Consider the following 21,597-nt stretch of genomic DNA (forward strand, 5'->3'; position numbering starts at 1 on the left):
ACTGAGTGTTTCTAAAAGACGCAGCATAGGACAGTGCAAAGAAAGCTTGCTGCACAGAAACGGTCCAAGTGTTGAGAACCTTGAGTTGGAGTGAGTGGGTTTAACTATTTAGTAAAGTAAGAAAGGTCTTGGTAACAGTTTATTTGAAAGGATGTTCATAAGACTGACATAACACCTGTAATGAGCATGACGGAGTCTTCATAAATGTTTACAACTGTTGTCATGAAGTGTCATTCGGTAAATGATGACACTAATGCAAAGCTGACACTTTTAATCGACTTTTAATACAAATTTTAATAGAACTTTGCATCAAATGGGTAATTATTAACCAAATAATGCAAATTTTACACTTTTAATTAAACTTTTATTGCAACTTTGCATTAATAGTGTCACTATTTACCAAATGACACTTCATGACAACAGTTGTAAACATTCATGGGGACTCCTTCATATTCATGACTGTCATGTTTATGACAGTGTCATAAACCCCTTCAAATAAGGTGCTACCAATGTCTTCATCATTGCAGAGCCCTGAAGGTTTAAGGCAGGTTTTCAAAATGAACTCTAAAATGAACTGGTAGCTATGATTTTAACATGTGGAAAGTCCATTACAATAGCCTGGAACGACAGGAAATGTGAGCATGAATAAGCATGTTAAGTTCCTGTTTTGACACAAACCTTATAGTTCAAATGTCCAATCTGCTGCTTGATCGGAGAAAAACCACGCTCTCCAGCTAAAGGGAGATATTTTTTAACCTGACTAATTTCTTCGTTTAGGCTCTCAAGTAAGCCAGACAGAATAATTCAGAACTTTGGAAGGCACAATACAGCTGAATGTTAACATAATTACTTTTTTTGTGCTTGCTTTTTGAACAAAATTTAATACCCTTATTATCCCTGAGAATTTACACTGAAATGAATTGTGATCATGTTGATTAATGTGCATTGTCCTAATCAAATAAATGAAAGATTGTTTACATCACTTTTCCAGTTTATCCACACCCCTTCGTTTTGGCACTATAGAGTGTGCTTGTATTTTATTCATTCAAGCACTAAAGGAACATGCTTACAAATAAATGTTTGTCCTGTATGCATGTGTAGGAAAGACGTTATGAGGGGAAAAAAACAACTACCAGATGTGCAAATAAACTGTTTATTCCTGCATGCATCTACATTTAATAAAAGCAGCAGCCATATTGAACTTTGAGTTAAGTGCAGGTGAGAAAACTTCATTTTCTTTTCTGGGAATTGAGTTCATTTATGAACTTTATATTCAAATTTGAATAAATCATCAGATTAAAAATCATTGAAATGTAGTGTACATCAGTGACACAATTTAAAAACGTGATTTAATAAAATCTAATAATAATAATAACGCCATGTGTCCTCAGAGCTGATGTTGGAAGTGTACGGTGTTGACTTGTTGTTGTTTGGAGAAGCAGGACTCCAGCCAGGCCGTCTTCACAGGAACAGCCTGGTGGTTCTGATGGACCAGATCCAGCAGCTCCTGGTTCACACAGACCAGAGGAAAATTTCAGCGTTTAAGCGTCTAAAATTACTGCAGAATTGACACAGAAGCTTGCAGAGGTACTCTCACCCCTTGAGTTTCCCCCCCTTTACAATAACAAGCTTCAATGTATTTTAATGGGATTTTGTAGAGCAGCACAGAGTGAAGAGTGACTGTGAAGTGAAGGAAAAAATATGTTTTTCTAAATACGCAAATATGCAAAGAATGTGGCAGTGGGATGTTTAGAGTCCATTCAAACAACGCTTTATTGAGTCACATTAGCTGACAACAGCTAATCCTGCAAGTCTTTTAGCATACTCAAACTTTTGTTCTGGAAATTAATTTAGCCATTATATTCCTTATTATGGGATGCTCATACTCACCTACCTAACAAACAAAGTATTACTTTAGTTATTTCTTTACATATTTGTTTTTTTGTTTTGGTTAAATTGAACAGAATACATGTCACATTATATATTCAAAAATGTTTGAAATGACTTTGTACTTGCTCTAATAACCTGGCATTTTAATAGCTGTGCACCATTTTGAGGCCGTTTTGGATAAACTACAAACAGGTGGTCTCTGTTTAATAATTAGGTGGTTTCTGAAGGAGATTGGCTGCACTGCATTTCATTTAGAGGCACCAAAGTGGAGAGGGTTGAATTCAAACACATGGCAAACTTATCAGATTTTTATTTGTTAGAACTAAAGCATCAATAATTTTCCTTCCACTTCACAATTAAATGCTGTGTTATGATGGTTTATCGCAATAAAATACTTTAGCTCTTATGTGACAAAATGAGGAAAACCTTATGGGGTGTGAATACTTCTGTCGTAAACCTGAGCTGACCTGTATTTGGATGTGATTCTCCACCTCTGCAACAATGTGTGTGACCTCTTCACTCATGACGTCCTCCTCGTCTCCGTCATACGTAGACTTCAGCTAAGGGCTTTCTCACTCTGCTCTCTATTACAAACCTCACGCATTTACGAAAAAAGCTGTCGAATGTTTACACCCAGGAGTTAGGAAAAGGATATGTGATAAGGTAGCGGGCCAGCCTCTTCCGTTCTGATGCGGGAATGTTGTAGAAAAACACTCGGACTCCCTTCATGAAGCTGGGCAACTCCGCAGGGCTGAAGTCGCTTGGCAGAGCGGACGGACCCGGGCCCTCGGTTTCTGTCTCATCCGTTGGCCCGTCTGAGGTCGGTAAAGATGCTTGACGAGCAGCACCTGATGTTACAGGTGTCTGATGGGAAGCGGTTTTCTTGACAGCTCTGCTGTGATAATATCTGCCATTCAGGTTAAGTGAAAACTGCAGCAGTTCTGCTCAGTACGGGCTCTAAGCAGGGGAACAACGAAGGATACATGAACGTGGGAATGCCCCTGGAGGCCAGGTGTTTTCTGATGAGCCGCTCCGTCCCGTACCAGTTGAAACCTTTGGTGGAGTGACCGATGCGAGGAAGATGAACACTGGCTAAAGATACAAAAAGAGCAAACATGCTGAACTGAAGTCTGAACAACATAAACCTGAGAACTAAACAAGAGATGCTCAGGTTATGAATATGATCTATGAGCTTATTTGACACCATGTTGCACTACTACATGTCTTTCTTTTTGGAGGCATAGGAAGACATGATGCCTCAGAACCTTCACTGAAAAAACACAAAATCTTATCAAGCATTCTTGGTGTAGTTTCTAGTGAAAATATCTTTGTACACTTGAAATAAGACAAAACTACAGAAGCTAGTGTTAAGTCAATAAATCCTTAGAATTGATGAAACACTACTGGTTCCAATGGCAGATTGTTTCACAACATAGGAAAACCTGTTGTGAAACTAGACTTAAAATACTTGGTATGATTTTGTGTTTTTGCATGTTTTTATGTTTTGACATGTCCAAACCTTCAGACCCTCATGCAGATTTGCTCCTCTGGAACAAAGTAAATCCAATCGCAACACAAACTTTACACCACTGACCCACATTAACATTAGGTGCCTGCATTCCTAAAGATGTACTCACTTCAGAATGATAAATGCTTGATACTGAAACTAATGGCTTGCCCTACTTTATGATTAATTTGACTAATTACTATCTAACTTTTAACGGGGGCTTCCACAGACCACTGAAATATCATCCAGTCGACCATTAAATGAAAACAAAAAACGTTTTAAAGTAAGATGGTAACCTTACTTTAAAACGTAAGGTATCTAACGTATCAACGGTATCTAACCGTTTCAGGCCATACTGAAACGGTTAGATACCGTTGAAGACTTACACACCTTTCATCTCTGCATACATGCACTATTCTGAATAGAAGAGCTCATAAAATGTCACCCATTCTTCAAAGACATGACATCACTTGATGTCCCACAAATATTGGTGTACCTTACTTGCACCAATAAGTAAGGTACACCAATAAGGTACACCAATAAGTAAGGTGTACCTTATTGGTGTGCCTTACCTTAAGGTGCACCGATACCTTAAGTAAGGTATTGTGTTGATTAATGCGTAATGCATTAATCAACACACTAACAAACCAGACCACAGGAGACAAAATTCATAGTAAACTTGATAAAACTGTTCCGTTCTTCCCCACACCGTTGTTTTTCTTAGCTGCAGAGTAAATCTTCTTCAGTCCTTCGTCCAAAGCACTGAGGAGGATCCCAGACAGGTTGTTGGCTTTGTCTCTTTTCTGTGCCACTGTCAGGGCTAACTGGGGTGACAAGAAGGAGATTGAATCATGTTACCTTGTTATCTGATCACTGCTTGCAAGTCTGCAACCACACAAGAATCCAAGCAAGGTGCATCTTGTCATAATGAGCTCTAATATTGCAAAGATTTTGCACATGTCACAAAACACAAGCATGCATTTTCCAAGCAGATTTCAGCAACTCAGTTTGAAGGTTTTAGATTAAACAGTCCTGCCACAACAAAATTTAAGACATATTTAAGGTCAACTTACTTTTTTTTAAAGAATGTAACATACTTTAAGACTAAAATTTTAGATACAAAAATAAAAAATTTTTTTAAGCAGTTTTGAGTTTTACAGATTTCTCTGCAAACAGAACCTGATCTCGGCCGTCCAGTCTCGACTGTTTGTCGTCAATGGGAAAGAGAAGCACATTTCCCAGCTCCAAATCTGAAACAAAGATCCGCAGGGAATTCCAGTCTCCACCAGACCACAGAGACGAAGACGTCTAGTTGAATTGCTGCTCATTTTCTTCGTCATTGCATTTATCGTTACCTTTCATTTTCCCTGCCAACTCGTAGTGCTTTCGTGGCTCGTCTGATCTCACCTCCAGTGCCGTGAACAGGCCTCCTCTGCCCCACCGCCCTGAGTCATCTGCACACAAATTAACACTCTGATAAGAGGAAAACACTGCCCAAGACACGCTCCAAAGATACTATGTTTTTGTTTAGCGATTTCGTCACACAAACCATCCCGTCGCCATGGCTACCTGGAGCCCTTACCAACACAGTGGACGATGATAGCATCTCCCCTCGCAGTGTGGGGATGAGTAACATCCCCCAGAACGTAGCGGATATCCGTGGAGGTGGAGTCTGTAGAGCACACACTGCTGTTGTCCTCTTCCTCCTCCTCCTCGTCTTCCTCCTCTTCTTCACTGTCTACAAGCTGCAGGCAAAGTGACTGGTAGCCACAGGACTCCCACCAGACTGTTCTGCATGGTTAACCAAGGATCAAAAATAATTTATGAGTAACAAAAAACACAGACATGTCAGAGCCCATGATGAAACAGCTACAATATCTTCACTTTTTTCTGCGCTTCTCCTCTTCCTCCAGCCTCTTTTTGTCCTCCATCATCTTGGCTCTCTTGGCTGTAGCCTCCTGTCTCCTCCGCCGCCTGAGCTCCAGCTCTGCCTCAGTGAGAGGCTTCCTCTTCCTCGCTGGGATCGCAAACGTGACTGAAAGCGAAGACTGGAAGAGAATTGATCGATCAAGGACAAACGCCTCTCTAAATAATTCCTCATAGTTTTTAAAAAATGTTTAATAAAAACCCAGATAGTCAGGAGTATCATATTATAAATAAAACTGTACATGTTTGTATTTATTTATACTTCTCCGTGTTGTAGACAGTACAACAGCAGGACAGGACGTTTTCTGTCTTAGTAACTTCATTTTATCTGCTCCATGTTTCACGTTACGTCATTTTCAACTGAAGAATCTCTGAGAAGTGTGAAGTATTAACTGCTCATTTCTACCTCCCTGGTCTCAACACTTTCTGCTGCAGTTATAGGTAACCTTATGGAGATGATCAATAAACCAATCAATTGCATGACAAATTTAAATGAGCTTTAGAGAGTCTTTATAATTAGTTTTATTTATGGGTTTGGTGTGGATTTTATTTCAATTTATACTTATTGTTTTTGGTTGTTTTGTTTATATATTTTGGATATTTAAAATGTCTTTTAATTCCAGTGTTGATTGTTCTTTAGAAATTAACGTTTATTGATCTTTGACATGGTGTTCTTGCATTTTTTTTTTGTCATTGTGTTTATATTACTTGAAAATAGGTCTCAAAACGACAATGCTTGGACAATTTATTGTCCAGCAAAATTCATTATCTGCCTTTGTTACTACTGTTGTTTTTAATCTTTATTACTGTAAAGCATCTCTGAGTGTCTGGAAATCAAGTTCAGAGATTTTCAATTTGGATTTAGATGTTTGGACTTTGACTGGACCATTTACCCAAGAATATTGTTCTGTTCTTTGATCTATTATATTATAAATCACCTTGTACGTTTATTTGTGTTGTCGTTTTGGAAGGTGAAGCTCATCAATTAGTTTTCCCTGCTCAAGAGCTTCATCATCTCCACAGCATGATGCTGCCACCACTATGTTTCATTCTGGGGATGGTATTTTATTGAAAGTTTTAGTCTCAGCCAACCAGTTCCAAATTTCTTCAAAGTATTTTTCCCTTCACTACAAGACATTGTAAAATTCAGAGTGACCCTACAAACAAAACTTGGTTTGTATTTCTGTAATGTCTTAATCTACACATATCTAGAAATGCTAATTACTTTTCTTTTCTTTTTTTTCTCAATAAAGGTTTCTAAAATATGGGAGACACAGAATGTGGGTCATGAGATCAAATCCTCATTGATCTTTTTTTTTTTTTTTTCCCCTGTCAGCTTTGGTGATTTTATGAGTTCACAAACTTCATTTCCTTTGCAGCTATTTCAAGTTAACTGGGACAAAACATCATCAGTTTTTCACTAAAGGAAACTGATCTTGTTTTATGCATCCGTGGCAGGAAAAGTAGAGCAAACCTCCAGGTTTCACATTTCGCTAAATGTGAAAGCTGGAATGAAACGCGTTTCATTAAACAAGTCAAATCAGTCGGTGAGGCGACAGTCAGCTGAGAGCAGGTTTGTGTTTTCAACTTTATTAGTCCAAGTGGGACACCGACATCCTGGACTCAAAAGTGGAAGCAATTAATGCTTTTTCTTTACATGCTAAGCAAAAACTAACTTAGTGGTTTGTCCTTACGCTATAATGACTGAAATAAATAAATTATGCTGATTTTCTGATGGTAACTGTTCAATGGTCAGTGTTTGTTTATGGAACAGACAAAAACTGCATTGACTGACGGAAACAACTTTTAATGGGAAAATTTCCTGGAATTACAAATATTTTTTTCAAACTTATCTAGAGCTGAAATGATTAATCGGCTTAATCGATTATTGAAATAATCGTCAACTAATTTAGTAATCGATTAATCGCAAACTGGGGAACAGAGTGTGTTAAACATGATATCTGGAGAGACGACCACCTTCAGAGCAGTGCTCTACAAACTCTACAAAGAATATACACATTTTGCATTGAAGATGAAAAATCTTTTTTGGCGGTAACATTTTCTGTCCAAAACTCTTTTAGAGACATAATTTTAGCTAATGCAACTGTTGATGTGAAGCTAAGCTAACTGGGTTTATATTTTCCCATGTTGACGTTTGAAGTATTTTTTTCTAAAGTGTACAGTAATTTAAAGGAATGCTCTTATTACATTTTAGGCAATAACATATTTATCTTATTATTTTAAATTAATTGAATTATTAATTGATTTGCATTTTCTCATGCATTTCTAGTATTGTATTAAATAAGATGGTTAAAAATGCAAAATCTGCTAAATGTTATTTGATTACTTGATTAATCGATAGAATACTCAATTACTAAAATAATCGTCAGCTGCAGCTTTACACTTGGAAAAAAAAACTTTACGAGATAGCAAAATTCCCAAATACCAGTGAAACATTTCTGTTAGTTGGAAAGTGAGAGTGACAGAGTCCTACTCCAGCTTTGCGCCGCAGAGCTCGTCCCTCTCCTGCCGCTTTCTGAAACTCGGCCATCTGCTCTTCCAGGATCCGGTCAAAGCTCCTCTGGTCCTCTGAGCTTGGATCCTTACTGTAGTCTTTCCCCTCAAAGAAGTACATGTGATCTGCAGGGTGAGACGACATGACGGTCAGATTAATCCAGGGCTGGAGATAACGATTATTTTAGTAATCAATTGATCGATTACTCTGACGATTAATCAATTTGACAAATTTTTCATTGAAGCAATATTAGAAATACATTTTAAAAAATGCTAATAAAGAAAAATAACTCAAATCCTTTTTTAAATAATAAACATTTTGTTGCCTAAAACTCAAAAACAGCATTCCTTCAGTAAATCTGAACCAGATGAAGCTAAAACTATGCAATGAGTTTTGACTAAAACGTACTTATTTGCGAGTCTGTATACTTCAGTATACGATTAATCATTTACTAAGCTAGTTGACGATTATTTCAATAATTGATAAATCATGACTAATCGTTCCAACCCTACATTAATCAAGCCAGGAGGTTGGGTCATTAAACAAACTGATGAGTAGAAACTTGGACTAAAAAGCTATTTTTTAAATTTTTTTAATGACATTTGTAGACGTGTTTGAGATTAAAGATAAAAATGACAGAAAATAAAATGATTATTCATTCAGACTAATTGGTGACTTAAAACCACTTACTCTGCTCATCAGAATCAGACTCGTTCTCCACCTCTTCTTCTAGTGGTGAGAATCCATCATCATCATCATCATCATCCACCCACTGACCATCCCGTGACGGGCCCAGTATCTTCTCCAGTCTTACTTCCTGTATTGAGCTCTCGTCCGACGATAAAAGCTTATCTACTCCGAACTTCAAGATCTCGCTCAGCTGTCGAGGAGAAATCAACAAAAGAGCTGGAAGAAACACGGGGGGGGGATCATGTTGACTGCGCATTTCTGTTAAAAGATCACCGACCTGCAGACCCGCCGCAGCCGACTGCGCCTGATCCAGCAAAGAGAAGCGGCCCTCTTCGATAACAGTGTTGGTGAGTTGCAGCTTGGACACGGCTCGAGAGTACATGATCTCCTCCACGGTGTCTCTCGCAAGGAGGCGGATCACTTTCACAGGCCTGGAAAACGTCAAAGGTTAGAGAGACGAACCCCTAAAACGATGGTAAATATCAAACCAGACGACGCCGCTTCCACATTTTACCATGGGAGGGTCAGGTCCGCTTTTCAAATCTCAAAACCAAGCTCAAAATTTGGTAAAAAAGAAAAAATATTTTGCATCATTAACGAATGCGTTCAAAGCGAATAGACATGCTTAGATCTGAGCAGGGTCTTTTTCAGACCACAACTTCCACATTTATATAACCAGACAAACATTTCTAAGGCTCTTTTTCTCTTGAAAATTCTGGACATTTTAAGTGCAAAGTCCGAACTCTGACGCTGCTTGAACAATAACAGAGTCTTGTTGTGTTTTGATGCCAAAGATAACAAATCAACAAAATTATGAAAGTGGCTTCAAATGTTCAAACTCGCTTCTTTTAGTGATCTGGATCAGTTTAGATGAGCTTTATTTCAACATTCGCGGTTCTTAGACTTTTCAAATAAGGAGTATCAAAGACTACAAGCAAACTCTTTAAAAAAAGATGTTGAACATTTTCAGATCCATTCCTAAAAATAGAAACCTTAGTGATTTTGTTTGGCAGTTTAGTCTAGCCACTGGTCGAGTTCAACCAGATTTAAAATTGGTCTAAAAACTAAACAAGGAGTAAACAGTTCATTAAAAAAGCATCTAAATATAATTGGAACTCTTTAAGTACTAAGATTTTTGGTTAGAAAACGTGAAAAGTAACCTTAATTTTCCTTTTTCCATACTTATCAAGATTTGGAAAATTTTTGCCAAAAGTAAATGCTATATGTTCACACACCTTTCCAGGCTGCATAGGAATCCTGTGAGTCTAAATAATTTTCGCCATTTGCTGTGAACCTAAAAAGTATGAAAAAATGGGGAAGTAGATCAACAGAGAAGATAACTTAATTATTAAACGTAATTGTTTCAGCGCTACGCTAGTCGTGTCTCATTTGAATAAAAACTAAGCTTAATATAATTGGTGTACCATAAAAGCATTAGTCTGAAGAGAAAAGTCAGAGTTTTAGATGACGTTTCCTTTAGCAGGTAGCCTGAATGTTTCTAGTAGTTTCCATCAAGGTTGTCAGAGCACAATGCTGAGCTGTGAACAGGAAGAGCTCTTTCACACCAAGAGGCAGATAACACTCCTGGCAGCTACAGATAACCTTACTGGCATGAACTTGCGAAAGCAATATCTGAACAAAAAAAAAAAAAAAAGGAAGTCTTTCTTATGTAGAGTAAAATGCATTAATGCCAGTAACCAGATAGATAGTTTGCTATGCAACTTCGTTGGAACTTTCAAAGTGCATCACCTGTTCTGGCCAATCCGATGGCAGCGCGCTGCAGCCTGCAGGTCGTTTTGGGGGTTGAAGTCACTGTCCACGAAAATAACAGTGTCAGCAGCTGTAAGGTTGAGGCCAACTCCTCCTGAAAGGACGGCGTTGTAAAGAGAAAACAGAGATCATCTAGAAAGTCCAAACTTTCAGGTCTGAACGTTTCTGTGCTTCAGGATGTACAGCACAAAGCGTCAAAAACACGCCATACTGTATGGATTAAAAGGCCATAAAAACTGGAACTTGTTTTTAAAGATCCTTCAATAAGCTGCTAAGTGATTACATCAGCTTTTTAAAAATTATTGTTATTATTTTTTAACATGCCGTTTCAGCAGTTGCATACTTTGAGCTAAGTGTGACTGTAGTGTACAGATGGGACATTTATAAAGCTTGAAGAAAGTGAAAGCCGTGACAGGAAATCGCCCTTGTTTCTCCCCGTTGAAAAAAAAGAAGAAAAAAGAAGCTTTTGGTCTTGTTAGCGCCAGACTAACATTCTGCTGCAGATCATATCGTTGTCTGATCCGTCCCTTTTCCTGTCTCTGCATATTCTATAGACTCTGCATTTACAGACATGGTGCCTTGCACGAGACCTCTTGAACTTTTTCACCATTCTATAATTTTGCAACCGCATACCTCAGTGCACTCTGTTCAGATTGTGAGAGATGAACCAACAAAAAAAGTAGCACATGATGCTGAAGTGGAAGAAAAATTGACTTATGGATTCTCCAAATTTTCAACTTGTCTTAAAAATAACAGTGTGGTCTGCAGTTACATGCCATACCGAATCATAATATCAGTATGTGCAATATTGCACCATGCGATATTGAGGAGGATGTGTGGTAATTCCAGTCCCTTGATGTGTAAGGCTGAAAACATGCATAGAAATAACGAAAGCAACGTTTTACTTTCCTTAAACTTTGGAATTTTTAAAAAAATGTTAATAAAATTGACAGCGGTTTTATGTTTATAAAGTTCACTTTTGCAAGGCACCGTATGCAGAAAGGCTCACTGTTAAAACAAAGAATTTACATGAAGCAGAACGATGCAATCTGCAACCTGCTCACTCACTCACTGACTCACTCACTCACTCACTCACTCACTCACTCACTCACTCACTCACTCACTCACTCACATAATGTCAAGTTACTATGAAGCAAAAGGTGAAACTTCAAGACATGGAACATTTTTCTAGCTTTTCATCCTGTATTTTAAACGGATAAAAACTAAAATAAATGCCAGTCACCTGCTTTAGTGCTGAGCAAAAACACAAAGATGTCTTTGGTGCTGAAGTTCTTCACGGCAAGGTTTCGCTCTTCCCCTCGAACCGACCCATCCATGCGTTCATAGCTGTAACCTGAACAGAAAAACTCATTATGGTGAGTGGCAAGGATTAAGTATAGAAAACTGTCATTTGGCGAGAAGCGAGGCAGATCCTGTGTCGGTTGCTAGGGAAACATAGGACTAACAAACTTTTCAGCCTGTGATCCCCTATTAGCAACTTGGTAATATGAATTTATTTTATATAAATGACACTAATCATTTAATGAGACACTTAATGGGACATTAAATCAACAACAATATATCTTGCAATAGACAAGTGATCAGTATCAACAGATAATACGTCTATTGACACCTTCCTAAAATAATGGACAAAAGTAGGGTTTATTTTGTTTGTTTTTTGCCTAAAACGTTTTTAGGAAAGAAAGAGATGGTGACTTGTTTTTTTTGGCAAAACATGACATAGGCAATTATCTTAGGAAGGTGACGATTTACAGAATATTCACTAAACTCTGATCCGAACCGCACAGCATTCTGGGAGATGTAAACAGATGAAAGTCTTTAACCTCTTGAATTTCTCATGGCCACAAACTTCTCAAGTTGGTGGCATCAACTAACTCGCACACTCTGGTTGCCTAGCAACTCACTCACTCACATAATGGTAACGTGCACAGCAGCAGTTTCAGGTTTTGCCACTGAGACTCATTACAGCTTAAAAATTAAAAAAACCAATTGCATGGAGTGAAAACTGTTGGTAAAACAGAAAGGTCATGCCACCAGCTTGACTGTATTTTAGTTATTTCAACATAAAACCAATCAATAATTATTGATATTGAATGATGTTAAATGCTTATATTGTGATATGTTTTTTAGCCATATCATCCATAAATATTAGGATATTAATGTACTTATTTAATTTTGACCCAGTTGTCTCTACGTTTACCTCAGGGGGTCAAATCATGATTCTGAAAATCCTTTTGCGACCCCCCACTTGGTGTCTCACAGCCCCGGAATCAACACAGCAGTCCTGCTTCTTAGTGCAAAATAAATGAACTATTAATGTTGAATGAAGTTTTAAAATTATGTTTTAGGGTGTTGATACGCTTGAAAAGGCAAGTAACATAAGTTGTGAGAATTACATTGAGAGGTGATGTCCAGACGTGTGTATTTTGTCCCACTCACCTCTGAACTCCATGTAGTCCTGAAGGATGTCCAGCATCCTCGTCATCTGGGAGAACAACAGGACACGGTGGCCCCTTCGTCCAAAATAAAATGGAGAACTGTAAAATTATGTCTGCTGAAGGGGTGTCCAGACTTTTCAACTCAGATTAAATGTGTTGCCTTCGTATTTAGAAATGCAGAGAACATCCCAGCAAACACAGATCCGACAGAGCTCAAACTGCCACTAGGTGGAGCCAAACAATAAGCATTGTGGATGTGCCCACCCTTTGTGTAGAAAGGCCAGCATGCTGTCCAGCAGGCACAGCTTTCCACTGGCTTCGATGAGGTGTTCCCCAATCTGAAAGGGCTCTGGTTCCACCCCTAAAAACAGGAAGGAGGGACAGAATCACTCAGACTCAATTCCAGCTCCTATAGCCGAACCCTAGCTGCTTTTCGCCATGTCTCACCGTCAAACAGGTATGGGTGGTCGACGCACTTTCTCAAATTCACCAAGATGTTCAGCAGTCTGTTCTTGTTGCCTTGCTCATTTACAAAAGCATCTGAAATTTTCCACACAGAGAGAGATAGGTTGATTTTTTTTTTTGTTTGTTTGTTTTACAAATATCACCTTTGTTGCCAAGTTTCAGAACGCAGTGACTCACCATAATCCCGCATTAGGATGGCTTTGTAGTATTTCTTCTGCAAAGCTGACATGCCGTGGTACACCACCAGCTCTGTCTTCTTGGGCAGATCAAAAGCCACCTCCGACTTTACTCTACGGAGCAGAAAAGGCTCCAAGATGCTTTGAAGCTCTGAAGCTAGCAGACACAAAACATTGTATTATACTTATGTATCTTTTAACATGTCTACCTGAATCCTTTGTAGATAAGAAATAATATTTTTTTCAAACTAACCCCTTGAACCTCTTCCACAACGTACAACATGTGATAGGCCAACACCAAGTGGTGTATGTTATGAAAAGAAAAAAAAGGCTACATGGTCTCGACAATGGAATTAGAAATGGTTTTTAACAAAGAAGAACAGGAATTGTGTCAATTGATAACTTCTTATCAGAGAGGACAGAAGACAAATGCAGGTTCAATCTTGGGATTCCTCACCAGAAGTAGGAAGTAGGAAGCACATTTCTACATGTGCTTCCTACTTCAGGTTATAACGAGTAATAAGATCCGTTATCATAACTATGCAACACAGCTCTACAATACGATGTCACCAGATAATTCTGAATCCACCTAGAGTCAATGCGCAGCTTCAGTTATTACAAATAAAAATGAGCAATCAGCTCTGAAACCTGGGAATAGTGATGGACTCTGACCTGAACCTTCAGAGACACATAAAGACAGTTGCAAAGTCGGCCTTCTACCACCTGAAGAACATCTCCAGGATTAGAGGACAGCAAGAATTAGAGAAACTTAACCATAAGTTTATGCTTAGTCACACTGATTACTCAAACAGCGTCTTTACAGGTCTGCCTAACAAATCAATCCTCCAGCTGCAGCTGATCCAGAACGCTGCTGCTGCTGTTCTCACTAAAACCAGGAAGATAGAGCACATCACCCCAGTTCTACAGTCTTTACACTGGCTTCCTGTAGCTCAGAGAATAAACTATAAAATACTGTTGTTAGTTTATAAATCACTGAACGTAGCAGCACAATACATTAAAGATCTGCTGTTGTCATAGCAACCTTCCAGACCTCTCAGGTCTTCTGGTTCTGTTCTGCATCCCCAGAACCAGAACCAGAACCAAACGAGGAGAAGCAGCATTCAGCTTCTATACACCACAAACTGGAACAAACTTCCAGAAAACTGCAAAACAGTTTTCTGGAAGGAACACTGAGTTCCTTTAATTCTAGACCAGTGGTTCTTAATCTTTTTTGAGGTACCGAACACACCAGTTTCATATGCGCATTCACTGAACCCTTCTGTAGTGATAAATAAAGTATGATTTTTTTTCCCAAATTCAAGACATACGGGTGACCCAACTAGAGTCTACTTGGGTGATATCTAAGTCTTCTTAAAAGGTAGAGTCTCTGAGAACAGTTCTTCAAAATACAGTCAGTGCTTTCAGCAAAGTTGAGCTGACTGTCCAGGAACGATCCAAAGTATTTAAAATTTGCCACAGTTTCAACAGGTTGGCCATCGAGAGAAACTGGAACCACTTTAAGGTCTTGTTTAGATCATTTAATTAGCTCAACATTCTTAAGAGAAAGAAAAATTAATAAATAATACAGACTTTGCGGTATTCTGATTTAGTAATGCAATTATACTAGTTGTGTTACCACCCCCATGCCACTAAAGGCAGTAGCAGGCCCAAAAAGATGCGACTAATTGATTTAGAAGTACACCGAAAGCTACAGAATTTGGTAAAAACGGTGAGCTTTGCTGAAGTAATTAAAGACACAAGTTCAAATCCCTGCTGAGAGTGGAACTCCTTCAATTAAGCAATGTAACGTGATCCTCTGCAGCAAGTGATGGCAAAGCGGGGCTTGTCATCACAACTTTACACAAGTGTATCTTTACCTCCGCGGCAGAGGCTCCGCCGAACCCCTGAGACCGACTCATCGAACCCCTGGGGTTCGATCGAACCCAGGTTAAGAACCACTGTTCTAGACTAAAAACCCACCTGTTTAGAGTTGCCTCAGATTAGCAGTAAGTGGAACGTTGATGAATATTGACGTGCATTTAGCATGTCTGATTGGCATCAGACACCAATCTTATAATGTTATGACAAAAAGTCCTGCTGCTGAAATTTACTACACAACTAAACATCATTATTATTGTTTCACAAATAAATGCCTGAAAAGTATGGCATGCATTTGTGCTCAGGAAAAATTACTCCGATGATACCTCTAAATAAAAACCAGTGCGATCAATTGGTCTCAGAACTCACCTAATTAGTAAAGAGAGGCTGCAATACTGAGGTGGAGATTCACTTTCCAACAGGACAATGATCCTTTGTGTCGGTTTACCACATAAAACAACTTTAAAGTTTATGGTTGTAATGTGGAATATGCTTTTACTCTGTATACGTGAGTCGTATTGTAATTTTAAAGCATACCCAGAGCAGGTCGACTTCGCACATTGGAGTAGGAGCTGACAAAGCTGTCAGCCTCTTCCGGTGTGAAGATGCTGGACTGAATGAAGCTCAGCAGGGAGTAGAGCTCCTGCAGGTTGTTCTGAATGGGAGTCCCTGTGAGCAGGAGTCTGAAACCAACTGAAAACTGAGCGAGCGAAAAACACAAAAACCAACTGAGCTGACGTTCAGAGAAAGTATGAATGAGAAACATTAGAAGACAAGCAGTGAAGAGGCTCTTCAAGACATGATGTAGTACCTCTGTCAAGGTTTTGTGCAACACAGAGTTATGGTTCTTCAGCCGGTGAGCTTCGTCCACAACGAGCACCTCCCACCTCCACCTGAGGAGGAGCAAATATGAGAGGAAACGGTGGCACAAAGTGATCGCACAAGCAGGCTTTATAGATTCACTGGTTGTCGGCAGAAATTGTTTCATTCACAGCCTTTCTTTGGTCTCTTTAACAATCCATACCCACCTCAGTTACAACTCAAAATTTAACAAAGCCATGTGACTGAGAACCCACTGACCTTTTCAAGAACGATGCATCTTTGAGGCACAGCTGCGAATGAAATAATGACATATATACGTGTTCAAGGTTCAAGCCAACGAAGCTTTCAGTCATTTTGTTTTCGCCAGCAGAAGCAGACCTCGTATGTGGTGAGCAGAACCTGGAAGTCCTGAGCGGTTTGTTCCCTCTGGATCTCAGCCCGTCTCTCTTTGTCTCCTTTGTAGCACAGCACAGTCAGAGACGGGGCGAAGCTGCGAAATGAGTTACGACTGGAATAATTTATACAGGAAGCATTTATAGATGGGACTAAAGCACCGACAGAGTTGACTCTACCTTTCCAGCTCCTTTCTCCAGTTCTCCATGACAGACAGGGGGCTCAGCACCAGAAACGGACCTTTCTTCCCCAGAGCTCCTGACAGGTACACCAGCAGAGAGATGGTCTGGAGAAGCAGTTAATTAAGTGTGAATAAAGGAAGCAGAAGTGGGAATTGCTCCTCCTGTTTCCAAACAACATATTTAATGTCTTGACATTCTGCACTCTTTTGGGCGTTTCCACAGAAATTCAAACTGAAACTTTAACAAACTGTGTGCAGTTTGGTGATAAAAGTCACATTTCTTTAAATAAGTGGCATCCCTGCAGAAGCTTATTTCAAATAGGAATAGCAGCATTTGTTTTTGTGGTGCTATGAATGCTGTACCATGCAGTCACAGAGAAACAGTTAACTTTAAAAAATTACTAAATAGTTTTTATTGTCACTTTAGCACAACAGAATGTCATGATAAAATTCTAAGTCCATACCGCCCACTTGTATTACTGGCACCACAGTCTTTTGCAAGCGAGAATAATGCACGCAATGTGTATAACTCACAAACGAAATAAATGACAAACTCTGAAACATGCAAACAATTGTCCCACAGTTTTGATATTGTGTTAAGACATACCAAAAATTGCACTAAGGAGATTCATATCGTCTAAAATTGTTGCCCAGGCCTTACATAACCAATATGGAAGGTAAGTTGATGAATCTTAAGCACACCTGGCAGGTTTTACCCAAACCCATCTCGTCCCCTAAGATGCACCCTTGGTGGTCGTGGAGGCTCTGGGTCAGCCACTGCACCCCGTCCAGCTGGTAGGCTCTCAGCTGTATCCCTGGAAACAAGCAGGTCACCTAAAGCTGTCACTAGCAAACCACTGGTCTACAGACATATACAGGTTTTAAAAACTACAGAACTTAGTTCTATCAACACATATTGACAATAGTTTATAACGAAAAGGAACGCTGGGTCACTGTTTGAATGAGCGTATACAAAGTTTGTAACTTTTCTACGACAGTAAGTCAACAAGCCTCCGTACCTCGTAAACCAAACTTCTGCAGGTCGCTCTGACTGAGAGCCGTCTTCTTTTTCTCGGTTATGGTGTTTCTTATTTTCCTCAATATGTCTGACATGTTGACACACTAAAAGGAACAGAATGCGTATATGTGTTACAATGTTGCAGACATGTACAGACAGATAGCTCCCTCTCTATTTTTGTCAATGGAAGACTTCCTGGTTGGGTCACGTGACGGTGAAGAAAGCGCGAGCGCGCTTTTTAAAGGGGCAGTGTTGTGTGTTTTCCAGCCACATAGAATCACTTTATAGAAGGGGTCCCCAAACTTTTTCCTGTGCCACATAACTTTTCCCTTCTCTGGTGGGGGCCGGAGTCAGTTTGTATCAGAAAAAGTGTGACGATTGCAGAAGTGCCTAAATGTAAAAATATATTGTTTTCCAGAAAGCACAATGAAAAAACCCTCTCTGGGTTCTTCACAGAACAAAAGTCAGGAATAACACTATTAATGAAATAAATAATAACCAAATAACCCTCTCTGGGTTCTTCACAGAATAAATCAATGAAATAACACTTTAAACTATTACCAAGCACTGTTCGGGTAAAATCACTCAATCAGGTTTATTTATGAAATGTGCACAAGTAAGACAATCAATCATGAAGCAATTCTGGATGGAAAGCTCTGCCAGGCAGAGACAACATGAGTCTTATATAAAAGGACATTTCTACAATTTTTATAGTGAGAAGTTAAAAATTATCCCATACATTTTAAGACATTACATATTCATTCAGTCATTGAAACATTATTCTGTATGATGAAACAAAATCATATACGCAGGATACAAAAAACCCACCGGCATTCATCCATTCATCCCTTTATCGTTTCACCTCTGTTAAGTAGGAAAAGTTACCCTGCAACCTCTTCTTGCCAGGGAGAAGAGGTTGCATAAGTAAGACAATCAATCATGAAGCAATTCATGATTGATTGTCATGAATTGCTTCATCACAATTCATTTTTCACAATTCAAGTTTTCACAAAACTTTAAAAGGATGAATTTGAAATAATGTATTTGGAAGTAAAGTACCAGCAGGATACCAAACAGTTTTCTAAGTAATATTTCCAATTGTTTAAATAAGTAATTATTTTAATCCCAAATTATTCTCTACAAAATAAGAGCATGCATTTCAATCCTTAGACATTCCTAACACAATAATTATGAATAATTTCATTTTACGTTGCTTATGTTAATGAAAATGTAGGTTTTACACTAATTTTAAATCCAATTTTTTTATTTAAATCCTAAGTGTAATTTAGGTGATATTAAGTCATCCTCCTATAAAAATCTAATTAAAATTTAATGTAATCTCATCCTCTTTGATTTTAATATAACCCACGTTATAATAAACAAGTAAAATTTTAATGTTGCCCCATCTGATTCTAATGTCGACACTTCAAATTAAAACAAAACAGTTTCAAAGTGATCTTCATCCTCTTTGATTCTAAATAAACCCAAGTTATAGACAACCAGGCAACATCTGATTTCATCGTCTTTGGTCAAAATTAAACATATAAAAAACCAAGTAATTTCTGAAGTTGATTTTCTCTTTTAAATGCATATTTAAGGATAACAGGACAGTGTAAATCTTCACTGACTCTCCTCTTCGGTCACTCGCCAGTGGACCAGCAATAGTTCTTTGAGTGGAGAGCCTTTCAGAAACATCCAAACTAGCTGTTGCTCTGGACGCTGTCCTCTTTGGTGTCAAAAGTTGAAGTACTTGATACTTGGTAGAACAAAGTTTTGCTGCTCACTCTCTTGCTGTGTCAGATTTAAAGTCGTGATCTAGATGGACGTTACAGACAGGTCGTCCTTCACAGTGGTTGATGTGGATCCAGGTTGTTCCTTCCTTCTCGCCCCTCTCTCCCACTCGGTCTCGGCGTTGCTGCAGCCAAATCCTCCCCCGTCTCTCTCCTCTGGCTTCCTGTCAGTCCAACTGGTTCTGGTGTTGGATCTTTGGGTTGTCCAGATCGTCCCTTAGGAAATGTCCATGTTGTCCACAGATGAAACAAGCGTCAACAGTTCAGATTCTTCTTCTCTCACAGCTCCGAAGCATGTTTAGCTTTTCTTCCTCTACGCTGATACTGGACAGTAGACCAGCGGAGGTTGTTAAAGCTCAGTCTCACACAGTTTTCTGCCCAAATGCCCAACAGGAGACTGACAGTTGTCCCCTGGAGGTGATGGAGGTCTTTTTTGTCTTCTTGATCCTCCTGATCCTCTCGATCATTTTCATTGGCTGGTTTTGTAGGAGGGACATCATCTGGTCCATGGGAGGACAGATGGGAGGAGTTGAGGTCAGAGGTCAGATGCACCGCGCGAGGCTCAGACAGAGGGAAAGAGAAAAAACAAATAGAAATCAATTAGGGTTTGTTTTGTCATTTTCCTTGTTGTTTTCTATACATATATATTTATATTTATGGATTTTATTTTAACTTTTTACGTGATCGTATAGTTTTAGTCATTTATTATTCATCCAGTATTATGGCTCCTGTTTGTGGAACAGTTTGTCAGAGAAACCTGAGGGCTAATTGTTGGTACAGCTCTTAGAGCTGCTTTTAGTATGAAAGGGTCCCTTATAAATAAAATTAATTAATTGATTGATCCTTTTAATAAATAAACAAAATAATTTTTGGAAAAAGGCTACTGTTAATGTGAGCAGTAGTTACATTAGCAATGTTTGTGATAATGTTTGTGCACTGCTTTCTGATTTTAACTTTTGCAAAAATAAACATTAATTGTTTACTTCGTGGCACTTGGTTACCAGTAAACACACTCATCTCTTAGCAACAGATTAGCAACAAAAATTGTTATTGTTCAAAAAACATAAGATTTCTTCTGCTGTTTTGAAATGCTACTTATATTACCTTAACAAGAATTGTGCAGTTGGTGATTTTTGCAGAAAAGTTCATTCTTTTTGTCATTAGTGGTAAATATATTACAAAACACACATTCAACACAAAAGTAAAAATCTCAATTTATACTTCGTGGCAGTTCGTTAGCAGTAGAAAACGCTTATCTCTTAAAACCAAATTAACAAGTTATATAGTTTATAAAACATAAGCTCTTTCTAAATAATGCTTACCTTATTAGATACAAGACATTTACCGTTGGTACATTTTGCAAAAGTAAAAATCTTAAGTTTACTTCGTAGCACTTGGCTACCAGAAAACACACTCATCTCTTAGGAACAGGCTAGCAACAAAAATTCTTATTGATCAAAAAACATAAGATTTCTTCTGCTCTTTGGAAATACCATTTATTTTACACTTAAGAATTGTGTAGTTGGTGGATTTTGTAGAAAAGTTAATTCTTTTTGTCATTAGTTTTAAATATTTTATAAAACAAACATTCAACACAAAAGTAAAAATCTCAATTTATACTTCGTTGCAGTTCGTTACCAGTAGAAAACGCTTATCTCTTAAAACCAAATTAATAACAAGTTTTATAGTTTATAAAACATAAGCTCTTTCGAAATAATGCTTACCTGATTAGATACAAGACATTTACCATTGCCAAATTTTGCAAAAATAAAAATCTGATGTTCACTTCGTGGCACTTGGTTACCAGTAAACACAACGATCTCTTAGCAACAGGTTAGCAACAAATATTGTTATTGTTCAAAAAATTGATGGCTGATTAACAGAGTTTTGCTGAATTGCAATCATCTGAATGAGGTGTGTTGAAGCAGAGGAACATCTAAAACATCAAAGGTCAGTGTGCCTTGAGGACCAGGGTTGGGAAATACTGGTGTAGAGCAATAGGTGTCTTACATGCATTGCATGGAAGCATTGAAAAACAGAGTAAACATTGGTGTTTATGCTATGACAAAGATGGACTTTGTTTATTACAGATTACTTCTGAAAGTGCTTGATTTCAC

General features: G+C 38.4%; 1 protein-coding gene across 1 annotated transcript; it reads right to left on the bottom strand.

The window, feature by feature from the left end:
* Nucleotides 1–1,139: 1,139 nt before the first annotated feature.
* chd1l (chromodomain helicase DNA binding protein 1-like) lies at nucleotides 1,140–17,910 on the bottom strand. Its single transcript, XM_008407591.2, has 25 exons — nucleotides 17,692–17,910; nucleotides 17,375–17,487; nucleotides 16,671–16,777; nucleotides 16,477–16,588; nucleotides 16,357–16,388; nucleotides 16,088–16,169; nucleotides 15,814–15,976; nucleotides 13,400–13,555; nucleotides 13,205–13,297; nucleotides 13,022–13,118; nucleotides 12,759–12,832; nucleotides 11,542–11,652; nucleotides 10,278–10,392; nucleotides 8,806–8,959; nucleotides 8,529–8,718; nucleotides 7,818–7,963; nucleotides 5,282–5,445; nucleotides 4,980–5,188; nucleotides 4,753–4,851; nucleotides 4,577–4,647; nucleotides 4,107–4,221; nucleotides 2,874–2,982; nucleotides 2,546–2,797; nucleotides 2,358–2,439; nucleotides 1,140–1,507 (listed from the first exon to the last, which is right to left on the bottom strand). Exons 1-25 carry the CDS (start codon nucleotides 17,783–17,785, stop codon nucleotides 1,388–1,390), a joined length of 3,060 nt encoding a protein of 1,019 aa, XP_008405813.1. The 5' UTR covers nucleotides 17,786–17,910; the 3' UTR covers nucleotides 1,140–1,387.
* Nucleotides 17,911–21,597: the final 3,687 nt, after the last annotated feature.

This window comes from Poecilia reticulata, chromosome 4 (assembly GCF_904066995.2).
Source record: "Poecilia reticulata chromosome 4, P_reticulata-male-v2, whole genome shotgun sequence".
Lineage (NCBI taxonomy): Eukaryota > Metazoa > Chordata > Actinopteri > Cyprinodontiformes > Poeciliidae > Poecilia > Poecilia reticulata.